Genomic DNA, 19,935 nt, shown 5'->3' with positions numbered 1-19,935 from the left:
TTATCGCTGCAGTACGATATATGCTTGCATAATACAATCAGAAACGCAGAGAAATAATTGCACACTCATGTACTTTACTGCTTGCATGAAGGATCTGTGTTCATGCTGTCGTCCCACACAGCTCTGTGAGCCGGTGCAGAAATAGATGGCTGTCTGTTTTACTGTTGTATGGCAGTAAAACAGTGAGGTGGGCTGCTCACATTGGCACCATGTTAGAGGCTGAAAGGCTTTAGCTAATGCAGAAATAAATTCACAGGATGTGGTGAATCCTGCTGCTCAGGCTCTGATTTCTGTGCTTCACCATGTTTAAACCGATTCACTGCAAAAACAGACTGAACTAAAAATAAGTTAAAATGTTCCTGAAAAGAGTATTTGTACTTTATTTGAGCAGTTAAATAAGATAATCTGCCAATGGAATAAGATTTTTCACTTAAAATAGGAAGAACTCATCTCCAACTTATTTCAAGTGCATTATATCTAATTATCTTTTTTTAGGGGTAGAATTACTCTTTCTATTTGCAGATAATTTTATTTATCTGCTCAAATCAAGGAGAAATACACTAATTTCAAGAACATTTTAAGTTATTTTTAGTTCTGTTTTTGCAGTGTGTGCAAAAAAAATGCATCTTTACTTCCAGCTGGTGGAGAATTATTGCTTTAAAGCGTCAGAAGATCCGACTTTTGCTTCATGGCTTTAGAAAGCTGGCAGATTATTATTTTTTATATAAGCAGGAACATCTTGAACCATGATTTTATAACATTTGCACCCAACTTGAGCTTGACCCCCGCCCCGCCGGCAGGTTTCCTCCCAGGCGACGCGTTAATTAGCGGCTGGTGCTGACGAGCAGGAGAGCGTCCTGAGCTCCAGAACACAGACTGGATCCAAATGAGGAAACTTTGAGGCGGTTTCTTTGTTTTTCTAAGCGGCCTCGCATCGTCCTCTCTCTCATGGTGGTGCACACATCGCCGACTCTTACATTTCTCTTTAAAATCAGCAGAATGGTGCGACGGTGCATTAAAATTGCTGCGCTCCACCCAAAGCGGGAGCTCTCCTGCTGGCTTTCCTGCAGCTAGCGCTCACTAAATAGTCGAGTCTCACAGCAAAGCAGGATTTCTGAGTCGCTATTAGCCGCTACTCAGCTCAGTAATACCATTCCCTCATCAAAGGGATGTAGGGCCTTAATCTCTGCTTGAAGGAGCAAATCTTATCAGCAGCTGAATGGTGATTACATGAATAAATGTTTGGAGGAGATCCCTCTGATCTGCTTCTCTTTGATTGTGATCCATTCAGATTTAGATAAAAAAAAGAAACATGTTGCTGTTAAAGTAGATAAGGCTGTAAGTTGTCGAGCAGATCTTGTCATTTGAAACCGGTTCCTTTAAAGCGTGTGAGGCTAACTTAATTTCTTTTGCTCCATGCAGTCTGAGTGGCGCGTCTCCCTTCTTGGGAGACAACAAGCAGGAGACTCTGGCCAACGTGTCGGCCGTGGATTACACCTTTGATGAGGAATACTTCAGCAGCACCAGCGCTCTGGCCAAAGACTTCATCAAAAGGCTTCTTATCAAAGATCCAAAGTACGTACAACCTGTCCTGATCAGCACCTCTGGGAAAGATCTGCCTTACATTCAATTAATCTTTGATGGCAGAAGCATATTCTCACTAAAAAATGTAGAGAAATCCAACATAACATGTATTTAGTTTGGGGAATAAAGCTTATGTTTGGGGAAAAAAATGTTTTTTATCAGTATTACATGTTTAAAATTAATGTGAAAAAAATGTAGTAGTGATAAAAATAAGAATGAAATCTAGTTTTAATAAAACCCAGATCTACTCATTAATTTTTAAGGAATGACCGCAAATGGAAAAACAAAAATGCTACAAAATGTCTACCATGCAGTTAGTGCTACATAGAAGGGAAAGTTTTCTTACTGCCGGTGATAATTAAATTGTTTAAAAGTCTACGATTTTTCTAAAGCGTTGGTCTCTTAGTTTAAATAAAGGGTTCTTTCAAAGGTTTTTATTATTTCCCTGGTCAAACATTTTCTGGGGGAGGAGGCATCAGGAGGGTCCAGTCAGCCAATCAGAGGTGGACCTGGTGTTACATCACAGCTATTAAACAAATATTAAGTCTAATTTTCTAAACCTTTCCTCAGACTAGAGCAGTGCTTCCCAAGTAGTGGGGTGTGCCCCCTAGAGGTGTGTGATGGTATTGCAGGAGGGACACAGGAACCGCCTTTCCTGTTTCTGTCCAGAAATTATTATATCGTTAAAGTTTAGCAGTGTTGGATCATTCTGTTAGAAACCATTCTTATAAATGAACTCGTACATTTTAAAAGGGATTCTAGGTAACCTTTAGAATGACAGCTTTAATGCATTAAAAATGCATTCATGTTTTAATGCATTAAAAATGCATTAAAACAGAAAACGATAGGTTACATTTTTGACTCGTTGTGCTGCGATGGGGGTGTAACAGAAAACGCCTGAGAACTATTGGACTTGAGGGAGAACAAAATATCAAACTCCAGGTAAAATATATTCACATGACCAAGGTTTTTTTTGTCTTTTAAGAACATTTTTAAATCCAAACTTTTACAAACATGTGATATTTCTGGTAAATAAAGACGCAAAACTGTACCGCTTATAATTTGAAATATTAAAACTATGAATTTGTCAGTGAAGTAAATATTTAATATAAGAGAAACTGATGTTTAAATGTGAGGACCCAGGTGGAGCTGTGAGGTTAGGCAGAGCAGCGATGAATGAAGGTGGAGGATTTTAGTGCATAGTGTCAACGGTTCAGTGCAGAAAAGAGGTGAAGAACCGTGTCTGAGCAGGACTGGATGGAGAAAGGTGTCAGGTGAGATAAGAGTATCTGAGAGACTGATGGAAAAGGTGCAGACAGTGATGTTCTCTGGTTTAGAGACGGGAGGCAGAGCTGGAGGCAGCAGAGATGAAGATGATCTCCTGGAGAGGACCATGAATGAGTTCATCAGAGGGACACGGCTCATGTTAGATGTTCTGCAGGTAGAAGCCAGACTGAGATGGTTTGGACAGGAATAGAGGAGGGATGGAGAGGAGATCAGTAGGATGCTGGAGCGACCAGAGAGGAGCTATATGGATGGAGCTGAAGAGACCATGAATGAGTTCATCAGAGGGACGCGGCTCATGTTAGATGTTCTGCAGGTAGAAGCCAGACTGAGATGGTCTAAAGAGGGCCGAGCTTAATGGCATCAGTGGAGTTTAAGCTGGAATTCTGCTTTTATTATGAGAAATCTGACACCTCATTATTCTTGTTGCTGTGTAGAGCAAACAACCCCATTTTTAACAGTTATTTAGTCGGTTATGTAGTAACTTCTGTGAATCCTTTGCTTCTTCATGGCCAGTTTCCACACGGCTCTCCACAGATATTCTGAACACCACTGCCTTGTTTCTGCCTTGTTTCTGTGCACAATGTCCCCTGGCACTGGTTCCTGAAATTGTTCAGACTGTGTTCGGCCCTCGTTAGCGTTGCCCCGGCAACGGCTCAATGGCTGTAGCTGCACTAGGAGACAGTAAAGGGCATCAGACCCCTTTCCTTCCCTAAATGACTCCCTTTTCCTCCAGAGTAACGGAGCGAGGGGAAGCAGGATGAGGAAGGTGATTAATTGTAGGTGTGGAGGTAATTTAATTTAAGTTAAGAAAGAAAATGGCCATTTGGGAAAAGCGACAAGCTGCTTAACTAACACCGGGTGATTCAAGAAGCAGACTTTTAGTTTGTCCAACTTAGTGGAAGTTCTTTGAATTGATCTGCATCATGAACAGAAATTAATCATCAAGATTAAAGAAGTATCTTATAAAGGTAACGGTAAGCAAAATAAACTATTTCATGTTTTCAGCAGCTCTGATTCAAACTTTTCCTCTTAACTGAGTATATAGTTCTGTGAAAGAGTGTCTTCCCCTTTACAGATTTCCTGTTTTAATGTTTCTGATCAATTTACATTTTAATATTGGTATGCAAATTAGCTCATAGCTAGATGGACACGGCATTGGTTGCACTTCAAATTATAACAATGTTTTGTTTTTCTGTCCCTATCAAATAACTGATTAGACAAAGACAACATGGATACAGATCTAAGTTTTATATTAAGTGGGGAAAAACATCCAAATATCCACAGATCACAAATTCATACATTAAGTTATTACTTTAATTAATTAGAAAATTGGTTAGATTGTCCTGTTGGCAACACTTTGTGTGCGTTAACCTTCCTTAGAGCAGACAGAGCAGCTGCATAGCGTAGCCTTAGATTAGCTCTTTTTTCTATTATCAGAGATTTTCATGGCTGGAGCCTGTTTTGGTTGAGATGAGCTGTAGATCCTGGCTTGTTTGGCGATTCTCTAATATATCAGGAATATCTTTCACATAGTTTTGTAAACTACGGTCCCCAAATCAACACTTTTGTTCTGGGTCCCACAGCTGGAAAAATCCCTGGATGGCACGCTAAGCAACCTTTACGAACCAAAGAGCTGTTTTACCTCCAGTCCAGCTAAATAAATGTTTGAAGCTGTAAATGTTACCTGACCTTTTTGAAAATGGACAACTTTGAATTTTTGATAAATGCAAGTCTTAGTAAAAAAAAAAAAACTAATATACGCTCAGATTAAGATAATTTGTCAGATTAAAAGTACCTTTTGAGAATAACATTAAGTCTACATTTCTGTATTAAAATGATTCTTACTGATCTAATGTAATATTCTAATCTTGAATGTCAGATTTTAACTAGAAAAATTTGCATTTCCTGCGAAAATGCACTGTGAATGCAGATAGCTGAATGATTGAGCAAAAGATGCAGAAGATCTTTGAAGAAGAGAAAAAATTGCTGAAAAGCATTGAAGAAGTTGAAAAAGTTGAAGAATTTGAAAGAGTTGAAGAATTTGAACATGAAAGAACAATAGCTGAATGATTAGAAGAAAAAAAATTGAGGGAAAGGCACCAAACATTTCCTAACTCATTCTAAACACTGAATCGTTTAACAAAGCAGAAGTAGAATTTCAAACTTTAATATACTGTAGCCATATGTGGGCCTGCATTTCTAGGGAGTATAAAGGGTTTCGCCCCAATTGAAAAGCATTGGATGTTTGACACCTCCTAACTTGGAGATGCTTTACGTGACGAGGCCCAAACTTATTGTGGAGCATTCTGTATAAAGCAGGTACAGACTCTGTAAAGCAGAAATTTGTCCGAGCTTCCTAGAGCTACTTCCAATTAGCAACATGCTAACCATTAGCCGCTAACATGGTTGTGCTCAGGATCACCGGGTGATTGTACTCTGTCAGTTTGGTCCAAATCCTGTACTGGGAAGTGCCTCAAATAGGGGTGCCAATACTTAATGTCACCAAACGTGACCAAAATTCATGGGTCAGATTGGCCTCCTTTAGCAACTCAGCCTCACCACATCTGGGCCCAGAACTCAACATTTGACCAAAATGGTCAGTAGCGCCATTTCCCACAGGTGGGTGGTGCTGTATTGGCCAATTGGGTCGTGTCTGGGCATCATGCCAGGTCCTGTTGGAAGCAAAGGCCCAATAGGAAAGCATGTGAAATCCAAAATGGGAGAGAAAAATGACATATAGCTGAAAGTCACTTGAAAATTTTAAAATGTCAAGAGGAAGTGACTGTGCGAATTTCAGATTCCTACATTAATCACAGCAACTGCGGTGAGCGTCGAAAGTTGCCATTCTATCTCAATGGAGCCTTTCCCTCTGGCCCTCAGAGTTCCGTCGTCATGGAAACTCACTCACACACCTGCAGTTTACCGAAGTGCAGAGACTTTGCTCACAATAAGTCCCATTGGATTATAATGGAGAACTTTGCCCCGAACAACGCTTCATATCTCCTGATCCCTAAATGGTAGAGACGTTATTTTTTCTGCGTTTAGTTCGTAACGGATAGGGGAAGAAGAAAAGCTATCGTTTTTTGCTGGAAAAAGTTTAATAAAGACGTAAAAAATTATGATCTAAAGGGGGTTATTAAGGAATTTGGAAAATCCTCTAAAAACAGTCCCGAACAAATCGCTCTAGCTGAAAAAGTATAAGAGATATCAAAACAATTCTTTCACTGTGAGTATCAGCAGGCTTTTGAGGACTATGTTGCTCATTTTTATGTTTGTACAAAAATCGGTGTAGGCACAGCGACGATGTAAAAAAGTGGATCATGTGGAACAATGCAGCTCTAAAGCATTTTCAGGATTTTGCACATTCGCTACTCCCGAACAAATTGTTCCTGCGGAAAAACCGTAACAGTTATCCACAAAATTCCTTTTTTGTGAGTGCCAGAAGGGTTGGGACATTCATATGTGAAAGTCTCATGCCTGTACATCAAACGGTTTAGGAGTAGCGACGATGCGAAAACGTGTGATGTTTTGGATTTTCAGACGTCATTTTTCAAAACCGCTCCATAGGAAATGAATGGGGGAGGTTTCGGGTTTGTGTCGCTCTGAGGTGATTTGCGAAAAATCTATAAATGCTACACCAATGAGGGTTACATTTCCTGAATCCAGACAAAAATTCCTATGTTTTGATGTATAATTTATGTGGATAGGTTGAAAATTGAGCGAGTGAGAAGAAGTTGTTCGGAGATGAAGAATTTATTGAATTTCTAGAGTGCGCACTCTATAACTGCCTCCTTGACAACCATAGCAACGCATGTTATTTGCTGAATTTCTTGAAAAGGCAAAATTATTTTAAGGAGGTACTATATGAAAATGGTAAAAGATATGAAAAAGCTGAAATAGACCATAATAGCTGAAAGATATCACTACATTTTAAAAGTTGAATGGCGTTTCTAGCTGAAAGTAGGCTGAAGCAGTAAGGTGTCAAAAAGCAGCTGAAATGAGCGGAATTTTAGTGAATTACATTCATTTCCTATGGGAGAAAAAAAGCTGAAAATTTGCAGAAAAAGCTGAATATTTTAAAAAGTTGAAGAGTTAAAAGTACAAAAAGACATAGCCATCCATTCCAGAAGAAGCTGAATAGTTTAAAAGTTGAATGGTTGAAATCGGAGAAAAATTGTAGGAGGAGAAGCGAATCAAACTTTAAACAGTAAAAACGCATTAGGAAGAATAAACACTAAGAAGAAGAAGAATAAAGAATAAAGAGAAACAGGATCTCAAGAACTGTGAATGCCTACTGCATTCACAGTAATTAGCTGCAAGTAGAAAATCATGATAATTAACAGGAAAAAATGCTTGAAAACATCCATTTAATTTAGTGAATTAAGCCAATTCTGATTTATTGAATATGACTCTGTAACAAATCATTTTAAAATGCTCAGTATTTTATTTCTGTTCTATAGTCTTATAATGAGGAAAAAAATGTAATCTTTGCCAAATGAGGACAGATACAATTATTTAGAATTTTGATATTTATGGAAAATTATGTAAAATAAATAAAGTGAATAGTAGAAAATGGTAGAAAAACAGGTCTGAAAACAATTACTGGTACTTTCAGAGTCATTCTGCTGTGGAAATTAAATGTGATTATTCCCTGAAAACACTGATAAAACCAGCATTTATTATATCTGTATAGTTTATCACTTTTAGCCAGAGGGAAGGTCCAAAGAGCCGCTTATGGCTCCGGAGCTGCAGGCTGCAGACCCCTGGGCTACACCTACTGGTTAAGGAAAAAGAAAAGTATATATTTAAAAGATCTGATTACATTTTTCATAAGAACTGAAATCCACTAGTTGGTTTGTAGAATATAAAGATAAAAAATGACTTTGAAAAGATAAAGTCACGATAAAGAAAGTCGACCTTCAGGTGGCGTTGGCTCATTTTTTGTTTTATGATCTTTAATCAAGCCAGAGATGAGGGTATGTTCTCCTCCTGTGAAAAACAAAACAGCATTTATTTGTTAAAAATGGATTCTGTTCGTACTTCTGTTTGTACACACTGTTCCCAAAAATGGTAACTTCTTTTTTTCATCTTTGATTTCTCTGTGTGCAGAAAGAGAATGACGATCCAGGACACGCTCCAGCATCCCTGGATAAAGGTTACACTCTGCTTCTCTCTAGATAATCTTTATTTAATCTAAAACATCCATTTTCCTGTGAAATTTCGTTTTGCAGCACTTTCTACTAAAATGTTTTGATTTGAAGGCTAAAATTGTATTCCCTTCTTTCCTGATCCTGTTTGTGAAATCAGCCAAAAGACACCCAGCAAGCCCTGAGCAGGAAGGAGTCTGCAGTCAACATGGAAAAGTTTAAGAAGTTTGCAGCTCGAAGAAAATGGAAAGTAAGCAATTGTTCACGCCTTAAAAACATTGTTACTGAAGCACTGGTTGCTGCGTGACTCTCCACTTTATACCTGATGCTGCCTGTTTGCTGTGGTTGACTTAAAGCATCGATTTATTATCTGCTCCCAGCAAAGCATCCAGGCTGTGAAAACACATCAACTGTTTATCACTAGTTTGCATTTCTGTCATATTTCTCTCACCGTCACCCTAATATTAAAGGCAGGCATTTTATTAACATGAGTTTATCTGTAAAGCAACATTTACAAAGACCACATACTTTATAATCCTGCTGGGTTAAATTACCCTATGGTTGGTTAAAAATAACCCAGTTAAATAATGTACACCTCCCTGTTAAATGTGGGGTGGTTTTGTGAAATACGATGAGTCCCGACATGTCCAGGTCAGTTCAGCTTAAAAGCAAAGCTGTCAGAAGGTTTTTAATTTCCGTTGGAATGTCATAAAATCTCTCATTTGCATCCTTAAAGCCGTAGCCTGCAGACAGGTCAGAGTAAGAAGTACTTCTTTGTTTAAAGCTATCAGTCAGAACAAGGTTAGAAAGGAAATTAAAATCTAAATTAATACGGTAAAGTCGGTCAACGTTAATTAGAATAGTGGCGTTGCAAAAACGGGATTCTCTAAAACTGATTAAAAAAAATGAAAAAGGCAGCAATTAGCCTGAGAGCAACGCTGAAGAAGCTGCAGCAACATCCAACAAGGACTGGATTTATTCTGTACCCAGAACCATATCCTGTATAAACACTGCAAAAAGGAAACTAAAAATGAGTAAAATATTCTTGAAACGAGTCTTAATTACCTGCTCAAATTAAGGAAAAATACAATTTGCCAATGGAATAAGATTTTTGCAGTTAAGGTGGAGATGAGTTTTTATTTTTTTTCAAGATCAGGATATCCAATTATCTTATTTTAGGGGTACAAATACTCTTCCCATTAGCAAATAGTCTTTAGCTGCTCAAATTAAGGAAGAAATGCACTAATTTTAATAAAACTTTGCTGACTTTTGGTTCCATTTTGCCGTGTATATGTCTGGACTAAGATGTAGGATAGCAAGACAGAAGCCCTTTCTACCAAAGGAAGCAACCAGGACCGGCTAGAATCCCCCAGAACCCTGTTAGAGCATGTCCTGCTATAACAGGGTTAAACTAAAAAACATTAGTGATACATACAGTAAAACATGGTGGTGGCAGCATGATGCTGTGGGGCTACGGATCTTCTGATTTAAACAGTTTTTACCAAACAACGTTTAGATTTTTTCTTTGTGTCCTGTCTGGCAATGTGGCAATAAGAATTATTGTCTTAATGCCAAAAAGAGCCCAACAGATTTTACCTTCAGTCTGGGGTCTACCTGTAGCCCCGTGTAGCTATGTGGCCGGCCCCTTCCATCCCAACTTAACTGGATGGAGACGGACTCGCTTTAAAGACCTTTTAGCAAGGTTTTCACTGACTAATTAAAATCTTAAAATGGAAAACATTAGGTACAACATGAAGTAGATATTTTATTACATTTTGTTCTGATTTTATAGCAGAATAACTTTTCCTTGGTAGCAGTCTGCCATCGCTCACATTAAACCTGTTTCTGTTCTTTTTGGTTTGTAAACTCATTTACAGATCAATTTTCTACAAAGAAAAGTTCATGTAAAACAATCATGTTTAGTCATATTTGAGGAGGCAACAGAAAGAATATAGCAAATATTTTTAGATTCGTAACAAAGGGGGGAAAAAGGCGAGTACTTTCCGCTTAAAGTTTGGACACTGCTGCTTTAAATGCAACATACATTTATTCTGTGAAGGTCTGTTCTATGTGAAGCATCAAGTAAAGAAAAGGAGATCACGCTGCATGTCTGCTTGATGCTCTTTAACCTGACTTTAACCTGACTTTAGCCTGACTTTAGCCTGACTTTAACCTGACTTTAGCCTGACTTTAGCCTGACTTTAACCTGACTTTAGCCTGACTCTAACCTGACTCTAACCTGACTCTAACCTGACTCTAACCTGACTTTAGCCTGACTTTAGCCTGACTTTAGCCTGACTTTAGCCTGACTCTAACCTGACTCTAACCTGACTCTAACCTGACTCTAACCTGACTCTAACCTGACTCTAACCTGACTCGAGCCTGACTTGAGCCTGACTTGAGCCTGACTTGAGCCTGACTTGAGCCTGACTTGAGCCTGACTTGAGCCTGACTTGAGCCTGACTTGAGCCTGACTTGAGCCTGACTTGAGCCTGACTTGAGCCTGACTTATGACCACATGTCCTCGTTGTTTCCTCAGCAATCGGTGCGACTCATCTCCTTATGCAACCGGCTGTCCCGCTCCTTCCTGTCCAGAAGCAACATGAGCGTGGCCCGCAGCGACGACACGCTGGTAAGACCCACACCTGGCTCCTCTTCCTCATCCATGGCGGCGCTGCCAGCGTATCTAATTTACATTACAGCAAAGTCTGCAGTTTAGTTGTTTGCTGCTGCTGACGCCGTTAAGGACCCCAAAGGTTTCCTGCTGTTATCTGCACCATGCTGCCTGTGTAAACAGGGCAAATGGACTCTTAATGACTTTATCTTAGTTTCATTGGTGTGGATTTGCTCATTAAGACCTCGTGCTCTATGTTGCAGCTCTGATATTTCCAGCCCCCCCCCAACGGGCTGCAGGTCACGGGTTTGTTGGCCTGTTGGGAGCTCTTTGCTGGGCGGAGTGAGCTCCACCGCTCTGGACTCTGAGGTTTTATCAGTGAATGAGTCGGTTTGTAAACGGAGCGTGACACACTAACCCTTTTATCTTAAAGCTGTTAGAAGCTTAATCATTTACAGAACGCTGAGGACCAAAGCCACATCTCACACACTTCCTTGTGTCTGTGCTGGTTGGACTTATAACGCCTCCTTTAGTTTAAACTCTGAACTGCAGGTTCCATAACAGAGAGATATATTTGTTTTACTCTGGTTCATTATTTCTTTTTATTCAGAGCAACGAGTCTGCAATGACTCTTCAAATATGCTCCACAGTCTTTAAAACTGAAGCAAAAGACATTAAAACACCGTATCTCTGCTAAAATGTGGCCGTCTGCAGCTGCAGTCCACGCCTTCTTATGGAGGCTGCAGTCTACCCTGGTGCTTGTGCAATCCTCTTCTTCCTTCCACTCAACTTTCCCTTAATATGCCGTAAAATGTGACTTTTTACCAACGGTCAGCGTCTTTAGCAGTGATGGTGTAAATAGCTCCCTGATGGATAACCGTCAACCGTGATTATATTTCACTTTTTCAATATAATCACTGAAATAAATCTACTTCAGTCATGTAATTATCTGATTTGCACTTGTTTAGGTCTGTTTGGCATCTTAAGTTTGCAAACTTCATCTCATCTTTTTTTAAATGTTTGCTGCAGCAGCAGAAGCAGCAAACATTTAAAGCTTCCCAGCAGTGAAAAGGCATCTTGTGATCTTACTAAACTAGTAGAAGAAGAAACAATGAACTCTTAAAATGTAAAGTTACTTTTCGCTTCTGTAGAAATGTGCTAAAGCGATTCAGGGCTCAGTAGTTTTAACATTTTTATCCTGTTCTTTGTAATTGGCAATCAGAAAATGACATTCTCCTCCCCAACATGGCCTTTTTAGCCAGAGAGCTGCGTCTGTGTCGTTTCCCAGCGCTCTGAGGAGCTTTACTCTGCAGCAGGAAGGTTATGGTGAGGAATGTAGCTGCAGCGTCAAGCTTGGCTGAACAAACGCCACATTAGCCTCCTCTCCTCCATCCTCCTCCATCCTTCCTGCTCTTCATCTCTTTGTGCAGCAGAGCATCACAGCCCACTTCTGAGCTCCACAAATGATTTTTGCTCAAGGTTGCCGGGTCACAAGTTGCTGACGGTCTTAATTTTGCTCCTCATAAAGCTGCGATACTAAGATTGAGCTGGTTAGAGGATTGTGTGAAAGATCAGGAGAATAATTTACCTACGTCTGTTTTTCTGGCTGAACAGGATGAGGAAGACTCCTTTGTGATGAAGGCCATCATCCACGCCATAAATGACGACAACGTTCCCGGCCTGCAGCATCTCCTCGGCTCGTTAAACAGTTACGACGTCAACCAGCCCAACAAGGTCACTCTCCACCAACTTTGTTTCATCCCACTAACTTTATAGAAGCCGAGTTTTTAAAAATCCACAAACATTTCATCCCACGGAGCAGAATTTAGCCTTAATGGGTTTTTTTTGGTTTGGAAATATTTTAGACCTTTAACTATCAGCTACTGCAGAGAAGAAAAAACAAAGTTAATCACACGTTCCTCCCATGAATGAATTATTACGTCACAGGAGACTGACTAAACTAGTGCAGCCAGTGATTCTGCTCGTCATTGTTTAAGATTAGACAAATTAAAAGATCCTTAGATATCTTCTCCCAAGTGAAGGAGTCAAGATTTGGGTATTTTACATGTTTGATTATTCTTTCCTGCCAGTTTTATGGATTTTCCTCAGTTTCTTATCCAGTTTTTCAGAGAATAATCTCATTTTCTTAACTCTTTCTTTATTTACCTATTAATAAATTCCCACAACTCTCCATGAGCTGAAGTATCTCAGGTGAAACGTGGGTTGTCAGCAGTCAGTCCATCTAACTGAATAAATGTATTATTACCATGGAGAGCTTAGTGTCTGACTCTTGAAATATGTCTGAACAAATATTACATTTAGGTAGTGCTGCACTTGCAATATTGCATTCACTGATATTGAAACAATATTCCTACACCCTGCTTTCCTTTAAATTAAGTTTAAAACCCTGTTGGGTAAGAGTTGCATTTGAGTTTTCTATTTAAATTAACTGACACATCATTAATTTCAGCCAGGAGTTCAACTTTTCTTTCATTTTATTATGCAATTTCTGCAGCAAAAGATACAAACAAGGTCCAATTTAGGGAGTTTGGACTAAAAGGTCTCTAAGGATTGAAAACCTTTTGAACAAGAAGCTCTCCTTTATTTCTTTCCTAATAAAACTAAAAGCAGCGTTGTGTGTTTTTTGTTTTAATCGCAGCATGGGACGCCTCCGCTGCTGATTGCTGCCGGCTGCGGCAACATTCAGATCATCGAGGTGTTGATGAGAAAAGGGGCAGAAATCCAGGCTAATGACAAGGTAAAACCTGTTTGTTGTCCTCAGCGTGATTCTGATTCCAGCTGTGGAGTTTATTAGACGCCAATTAAACGCATTAAAACTGCAGAGTGGAGTGAAGAGAAACTCGCTGCAAACAGCACACAGCGTTGCCTTCAATTAAACTAACTCGCTTAGGGAGAACCTGTTTATATCAGGTATTTTATATCTGATATATCCTGAAAGGGGCAAAGGAGTTCACTTTAGCTTTTTATTTTTGACTCTAATATTCATCAGTAAAAAGAGATTAAGTTTAATCGTTATTAAGATGTCTGCTCTTTAAATTATTTAGAATACAATTAGTTGAAAAAGACTAAAGGTATCTTTTTTTTTTTTTTTGATACCAAGAATAATTGATAGGTTTCAAACTGGGATGCAGGTTTATGATTTATTTTCTTTTTGGGTTTTTTGGAGCAGACTTAATCCATCAGAGATTTGTAGTAAAATCATGATCATAATGGTTTAAACAAATGTTTTACTCTGAGAAGTCAGGCTATAGGAACCATATTTCCTATTTAAGCTGCTGATCAGGGATGAGAATCTTTAGGTTCTGTTATTATAAATGGAATATTTTAGGTAAACCTAAAGGCAAACTGAACCATACACTGGCCCGTCCGCTGAGGAAGTGTATGGTTGAGTAAAGCGTTGAAGCAGATGCAGGAAAACGGAGTCTGACTGGTGAGAATAAGGAAAATAGAACCCAGCTCCAGCTTTTAAAACCCAAACATCAGATCAAGTCCAGGGACTCGTCGTGTTGCCTTCGTCTTTATGCATCACTTTGCAGCGTGATTCATGGAAGGAGTCAAATGTGGCCAATGCTGTCAGTGGACATAGATTATTAGTCTATATGGAGCTGATTAAGTATAGAGTTAAAATTTGCAGAGTATCTGAAACAGTTTTAGAGTTTGAGTTTTAAATTTCTCTCCTATCCAGCGTTTATTTTGGTGGTAATATGCTCCTGCAGACACCGTGACATCTCTACTTTAAGCAAGAATGTGGAGGTTGTTTGGGTTTTCTGGGAAAATTGTGTTCTGGGAAGGATTTCTTGGAAGGATCCGGTAGACCGGCATCTTCTGCTGCATGAAGAGCGCTTTAGCTTTTAGGAAAGGACAAAACTTAAGCTTCCAGAAATAAGTTTGGTAATCGTCACAGGTTCACAGCATAGTCCACACGTTTTCAGCAGTTATTATAGATAAACTGCATAATTTATGTTATCCACAAGGTCCTGGACTCATTCAGGCTGGACTTTGATCCAGTCTGATCAGACGATCCTGTTTGATCCAACTTTTAAACAGTTTTAGAATCAATGTCCTTTCACCCAGTTATGTCCCAGTTTGAACCAGAAAGTTTCTGACTGGAAATGAAGCTGAAGAGTTGACCTGTGTAGTTCTCTGGTTTTATTATTGAACCACCTCTCACAGTGCACCAGTGGAAACGGACCCACAGCATGATGCTGCCACCGTTAAGCTCAGCATCCGGTGGTCCGATGTTCTCAGCCACTGTGGCCAAACGGCTCAATCATCTGATTGTTCATCTCCTCTGACCAGAAAACGTTCCAACAACCAACGTTCAACTCGTCTCCACCTTTTAAACAAGGGTTAAAAGGTAAACCCTAAGCTTAAAGGAAGGTATCGATCTGGATCTATGAGTTGGTTCCCCATGCGTCCATGGAAAGATGAAACTAGCTACGCGTGGACTGAGGCGCTGCTGTTTTCATCATTTCCAGATTAGGATTGTTCCTAAAGTTGTTCTTGATCCTACTAACCGGTTTCTTTCAATTTGAAAAGTGACTGATTGGGTCAAATGGGTTAAACTTGGACACTAGTGGGTGTTTCAGTGGGACAGGAGCTGAAACAAGTCTTTGAAGGCTCCAACCTTAACGAAGGCTTTAGAAGGGACCTCCAGCTGAATGGACCTTAAATAGAGGTCACACATCCAGTCTGAATCTTTCCAGGACCTTGAGTGGTTTCTCTGGAGTTTACTAGGGTACGGTAACCAAATCTCAGTGTGGGTGTATGTATACATTTGACCCACCTTTCATCCCCTGAAGCTTCATCTGGTACACAGAGTTGTTTAGTGGGGATCATTCCTGAGCTGTCAGGATGATAGATGTGTGAATTAAGCACAATAAGATGAGATGTGGCTCCGTTACCATAGCAGCACCCTGACTGATGCGGCTGGGTGCGGGACGTTGATGAAACACGGTGTGATGTCTGGATGTTTGGGATAAAACCTGAAATGTTCTCCTCTCCCTGCAACCTGCAGAGCGGAGCCAACGCTATCTACTACGCCGCCAGACACGGCCACGTCGACACCCTGAGATTCCTCCATGAAAAGAAATGCCCTCTGGATGTCCAAGATAAGGTGAGCCCCCCCCCCCCCCCCCCCCCCCCCCCCCCATGCCTGCATGTCTCACACATTAAAGCACACGGCCTTGCTACTACTCCAGTTACTCCTGCCAGCCTGCAGACCTCCTGAGAAGCATCGCTCTGAAACGACCACAAACCATCCACACCTGAGGAGAAGCTCCGCTGGCGTTTAGCAGCTGATAGTCGTTGCTATGGAGACTGAGAAAGATGGGGGGGGGGGGGTGTTGATGCTGCTGGTGTGGCTTTCACTTCACAGCGCTCACTCTGGCACACAGAAGCAGTTTACAGCCTCTGCAACGATTTTTAGCCGCCGCGTCCTCGTCTGCCTGATCCACCAGACCAGAGCTAATCTGCACCTCAGGCTCTCTCCCCATTATTACATCGGCCCTGTCCAGGGATCGTTAAGATTTTAGTTTATTTCACCATAACTTTCAGCCAGCTGAGGTGTCCCTGTCAGACCAAATAAGAAATAAACTACATGTTGTCTATAAATGTGAGCTGGAACTGAAATGATGCAGTTTTCAGGTTTCTAATTCTAGAAAAATTTAAAAGTGACACGCATTTAAGTTCAGCCCAGCTGAGCCGATACTTTGTGAAACCACTGACTGTAATCTCAGTTTAAGTTTTATCAGCTCTTAACGAACTCCTTTGAAATATACCTTAAGCTCAGTGAAACTGAAGGAAGGGTGTTTGTAGCCGTTTCCAATTCTCATGTAAAATTCTGAGCAAACTTTTAAAATATCGGATAAAAGAAAATTCACATCAGACGTGTTTCCATATCCTGGTTTGTAGTAAATTAACCAGGAGACGCGCAGCATAACGTTGGCTGTAATAAACAGGAAGTAGAGGCTGATAACTAGCATGGACCACAGAGCAGTGATGGAGCGAGGCTTTAATGATGTGCAGAGTGATTTTTGTTCCTACCAATCAGACGTCACTCTGTCAGTTCACACGTACCAGACGCCGGCAGCAGAAACAGCTGATTTTATATTTGCAAATGTTAAAGCTACTATTTTGGCTCCATAATCAGTCATGTGAGGTAAATGTTTGCTATGGCAGAACTGATTCCACAAATGTTTCCAACTCCTCCTTTGCACATTTACTGTTTTTCTAAAAAGTCAAAAACCACCTGAACGAGCATAAAAACTGTGTTGCAAAATTTTAGTTAATTTGACTTTTGCCGTTTCCATCGACCATTTCTAATGCGATGCTTCAAAATGCGCATAAGAAACCGTTGATGGAAACTTATGAACAAAGTCAAGTCCCATAACCAATTCTCAGCTGGATTTAGTTCTAGACTTTGACTAGGCCATTTGAACACACGAATATGCTTTGATCTAAACAATTTATTGTAACCATGGCTGTGTCTTTATTCATATAGCCAACTCAGTTTAACGGGCTTCCTTTTAGCCACCGGAGCACAACACCACCTCCCCAGCATGATGCTGCCACCACCATGCTTCTCACTTCATTTACTAATTAAATCACTCCTGCTGGTAACTTTGCTTTTCAGAGTTTTGTTGCCAAATATTACCTTGTTGAAGCCAAAATCCCCTTTTGTGTTTGCCAAACTGTGTTAACTTTGATGTTTTTCATAGATTTAAATGAAATACTAATGAACTGGGCAAATAGTAACAAGTCAGCGGTTCATTTCTGTTTAGGAACCATTTTATTTCTGATTGATTCACAGCTCAGAGTTTTCCTGACTAAAAATAACTGAAGAGTTCAGGGTTAACTTTTAAAGCCAGTCAGAGAGTCTGCGAAACTATTGATCAAGACCACTTTAAAGATTACACCAAAGTCTGACTGCTAAATGTAAAGAAATATAGGATGACTTAAGAGTTCTACAAAGTATTTTGTATCCATTAGATTTTATTCTAAGTGGCTCTGTCTCGCACAAACAAGCAAACTCATCATCCAGGGTGTAGTTTGCCAGTAACAGGGAAGAGCCTGTGTTAAACAAAAACTTACAAAAGCATTTCTAAAAACTTTGGTCAACCTTGACTCAAACATCAATAACTTGCATAACATCTGATTTACTGTTAAACTTTAAAGTAAGAGTGTAAATCTGTTAAACTAGGTTTCATCTTGTAAATTAATATTCAAAAAGTTGAGTTTTATTTAAATGGCCAAACTATACATTTTGAGCTAAATCCTTGAGTTTCACACAATGATATGAAAAACAAATATAACACCAACAAATTAGCTCAAGCTAGAAAACTAACCCTAAAACTAATTTTAACTGCTGCCAAAATGTAGCATGCTTTTCTACTAATGTCGCCCACATCTTGACTTGCTTTGAATGTTGGGATCTAAAATATTAAGACAATAGTTTTAAGTCTGCTTATTACACAGCATAATATCCCCTGTTGTAGTTCTGCTTCTTATAGCATAAAAATGGGACTATAACAAGTTAAAATGAGTTTAATTAGTCAGGCTCCCTGCTCAGGTTAGCATCCTGCATTCAGCAGCTTTAGCCGTGCTGCTAGTAGCTGCGCTAGCATAAACAGCGCTAGCATGATTAAAGCAATGCATCGAGCGTCTATAGTTACACCATGGTGATCTGTTTTTCGCTATTGGAGATATTTATAAAGAGTCATTTTAGTTTTTCTTCTGAACAACGTATGCAGCAACAGGTTGGGGAGGGGCAGCACTGTTACACTATGTGCTCCATACAGCCAGAGAAAACTCTGCCAGTTTCTCTGGCTGCTCACTAAAAGGAGATTAAACTGTAGAAACTGTGATGGAATGGCTGACGACGGAAGATTGCTCCTAAAATAATGTATAACAAAGATAATGCCACACATTGTTACTCACCCATAACCTTTAAATGTGTTTCATCCTTTAAAATGTGTTTATAATCATGATAAATATTGTATTGTCTCAAGTTTTGTATCACAGTCAGTCTTCCTTAAGAATAAAAAAATGAGAATTGTGTGCAAATGTTTCTTGCGAGCTATAAACTTGCATCTAATGTTGTATTTTCGGTAGAAAGTGTGTTGCGTTGCAGCGGGGGGGGGGGGGGGGGTAGAGAGGCTTTCACCTCTTTCAGGTTGTTTTTCACAGTGCAATGGGAATAACGGCATTTGTTGCTTTTCTCCTGCAGTCTGGAGAGACGGCTCTGCATGTTGCTGCTCGGTACGGCAACGTTGACGTGGTGAGCTACCTGTGCAGCGTCCGGGCCAACCCAGACCTGACGGACAGGGTGAGGCTCTCTCTGCGTCAGACGTGACAGAGTAGTATCAGGAGATCCTGGGTTTACGCTTCCTTCTCACCGTGGTTCTTCAGGAGCAGGAGACGCCGCTGCACTGTGCTGCTTGGCACGGATATTCTGCCGTAGCCAGAGCGCTCTGCCAGGCGGGCTGCCGTGTTGACGCCAGGAACCGTGAAGGGGAGAGTCCGCTGCTGACCGCCTCTGCTCGGGGCTTCGTGGACATCGTGGAGTGCCTGGTGGAGCACAAGGCTGACCTGGAGGCCACAGACAAGGTGATTATCAGCTGCTCTAACAAAATAAAAGCAACAACTTTATAACTCTGTTGGCTTTATTGAGCATAATGAGCCATGCAATGCTGTAGCTCATCTGGGTCATCCACATCCTCTTCTAGTTTCTGCTGCAGACACTCAGTTATTGCATTGCTTGATTTGTTATTTCATCTTTTACCTTTATGTTCCGTCATTTTTCTCTTCATAGAAGGTACACCTGGTCTGGTGTTCTGTTAGCTGTGACATCATCAGGGGAGGCAGATCATCCTCTATTACCATCTACCATAGAAAGTACTCCTGGGTCAATGTGAGCTTCTGTGCTTTCTGTGTCTCTGCTCTGTCTTCTCTAACATAGAAAGTACTCCTGGGTCAATGTGAGCTTCTGAGCTTTCTGTGTCTCTGCTCTGTCTTCTCTAACATAGAAAGTACTCCTGGGTCAATGTGAGCTTCTGAGCTTTCTGTGTCTCTGCTCTGTCTTCTCTACCATAGAAAGTACTCCTGGGTCAATGTGAGCTTCTGTGCTTTCTGTGTCTCTGCTCTGTCTTCTCTAACATAGAAAGTACTCCTGGGTCAATGTGAGCTTCTGAGCTTTCTGTGTCTCTGCTCTGTCTTCTCTACCATAGAAAGTACCCCTGGGTCAATGTGAGCTTCTGTGCTTTCTGTGTCTCTGCTCTGTCT

General features: G+C 40.3%; 1 protein-coding gene across 2 annotated transcripts in view; it reads left to right on the top strand.

The window, feature by feature from the left end:
- dapk1 (death-associated protein kinase 1) overlaps nucleotides 1–19,935 on the top strand; it is a 96,036-nt gene that overhangs the window by 50,264 nt on the left and 25,837 nt on the right. For both annotated transcript variants that reach the window (XM_021307190.2, XM_021307189.2), the window contains exons 8-16: nucleotides 1,423–1,575; nucleotides 7,981–8,026; nucleotides 8,179–8,268; nucleotides 10,558–10,650; nucleotides 12,247–12,366; nucleotides 13,292–13,390; nucleotides 15,671–15,769; nucleotides 18,881–18,979; nucleotides 19,063–19,260. In XM_021307190.2, coding sequence (XP_021162865.2) covers nucleotides 1,423–1,575; nucleotides 7,981–8,026; nucleotides 8,179–8,268; nucleotides 10,558–10,650; nucleotides 12,247–12,366; nucleotides 13,292–13,390; nucleotides 15,671–15,769; nucleotides 18,881–18,979; nucleotides 19,063–19,260 — 997 coding nt within the window. The remainder of the gene's footprint in view (nucleotides 1–1,422; nucleotides 1,576–7,980; nucleotides 8,027–8,178; nucleotides 8,269–10,557; nucleotides 10,651–12,246; nucleotides 12,367–13,291; nucleotides 13,391–15,670; nucleotides 15,770–18,880; nucleotides 18,980–19,062; nucleotides 19,261–19,935) is intronic.

This window comes from Fundulus heteroclitus, chromosome 12 (assembly GCF_011125445.2).
Source record: "Fundulus heteroclitus isolate FHET01 chromosome 12, MU-UCD_Fhet_4.1, whole genome shotgun sequence".
Taxonomy (NCBI): domain Eukaryota; kingdom Metazoa; phylum Chordata; class Actinopteri; order Cyprinodontiformes; family Fundulidae; genus Fundulus; species Fundulus heteroclitus.
The sequence above is the reverse complement of the archived record's forward strand: the minus strand, read 5'-3'. Positions and strand labels throughout refer to the sequence as shown.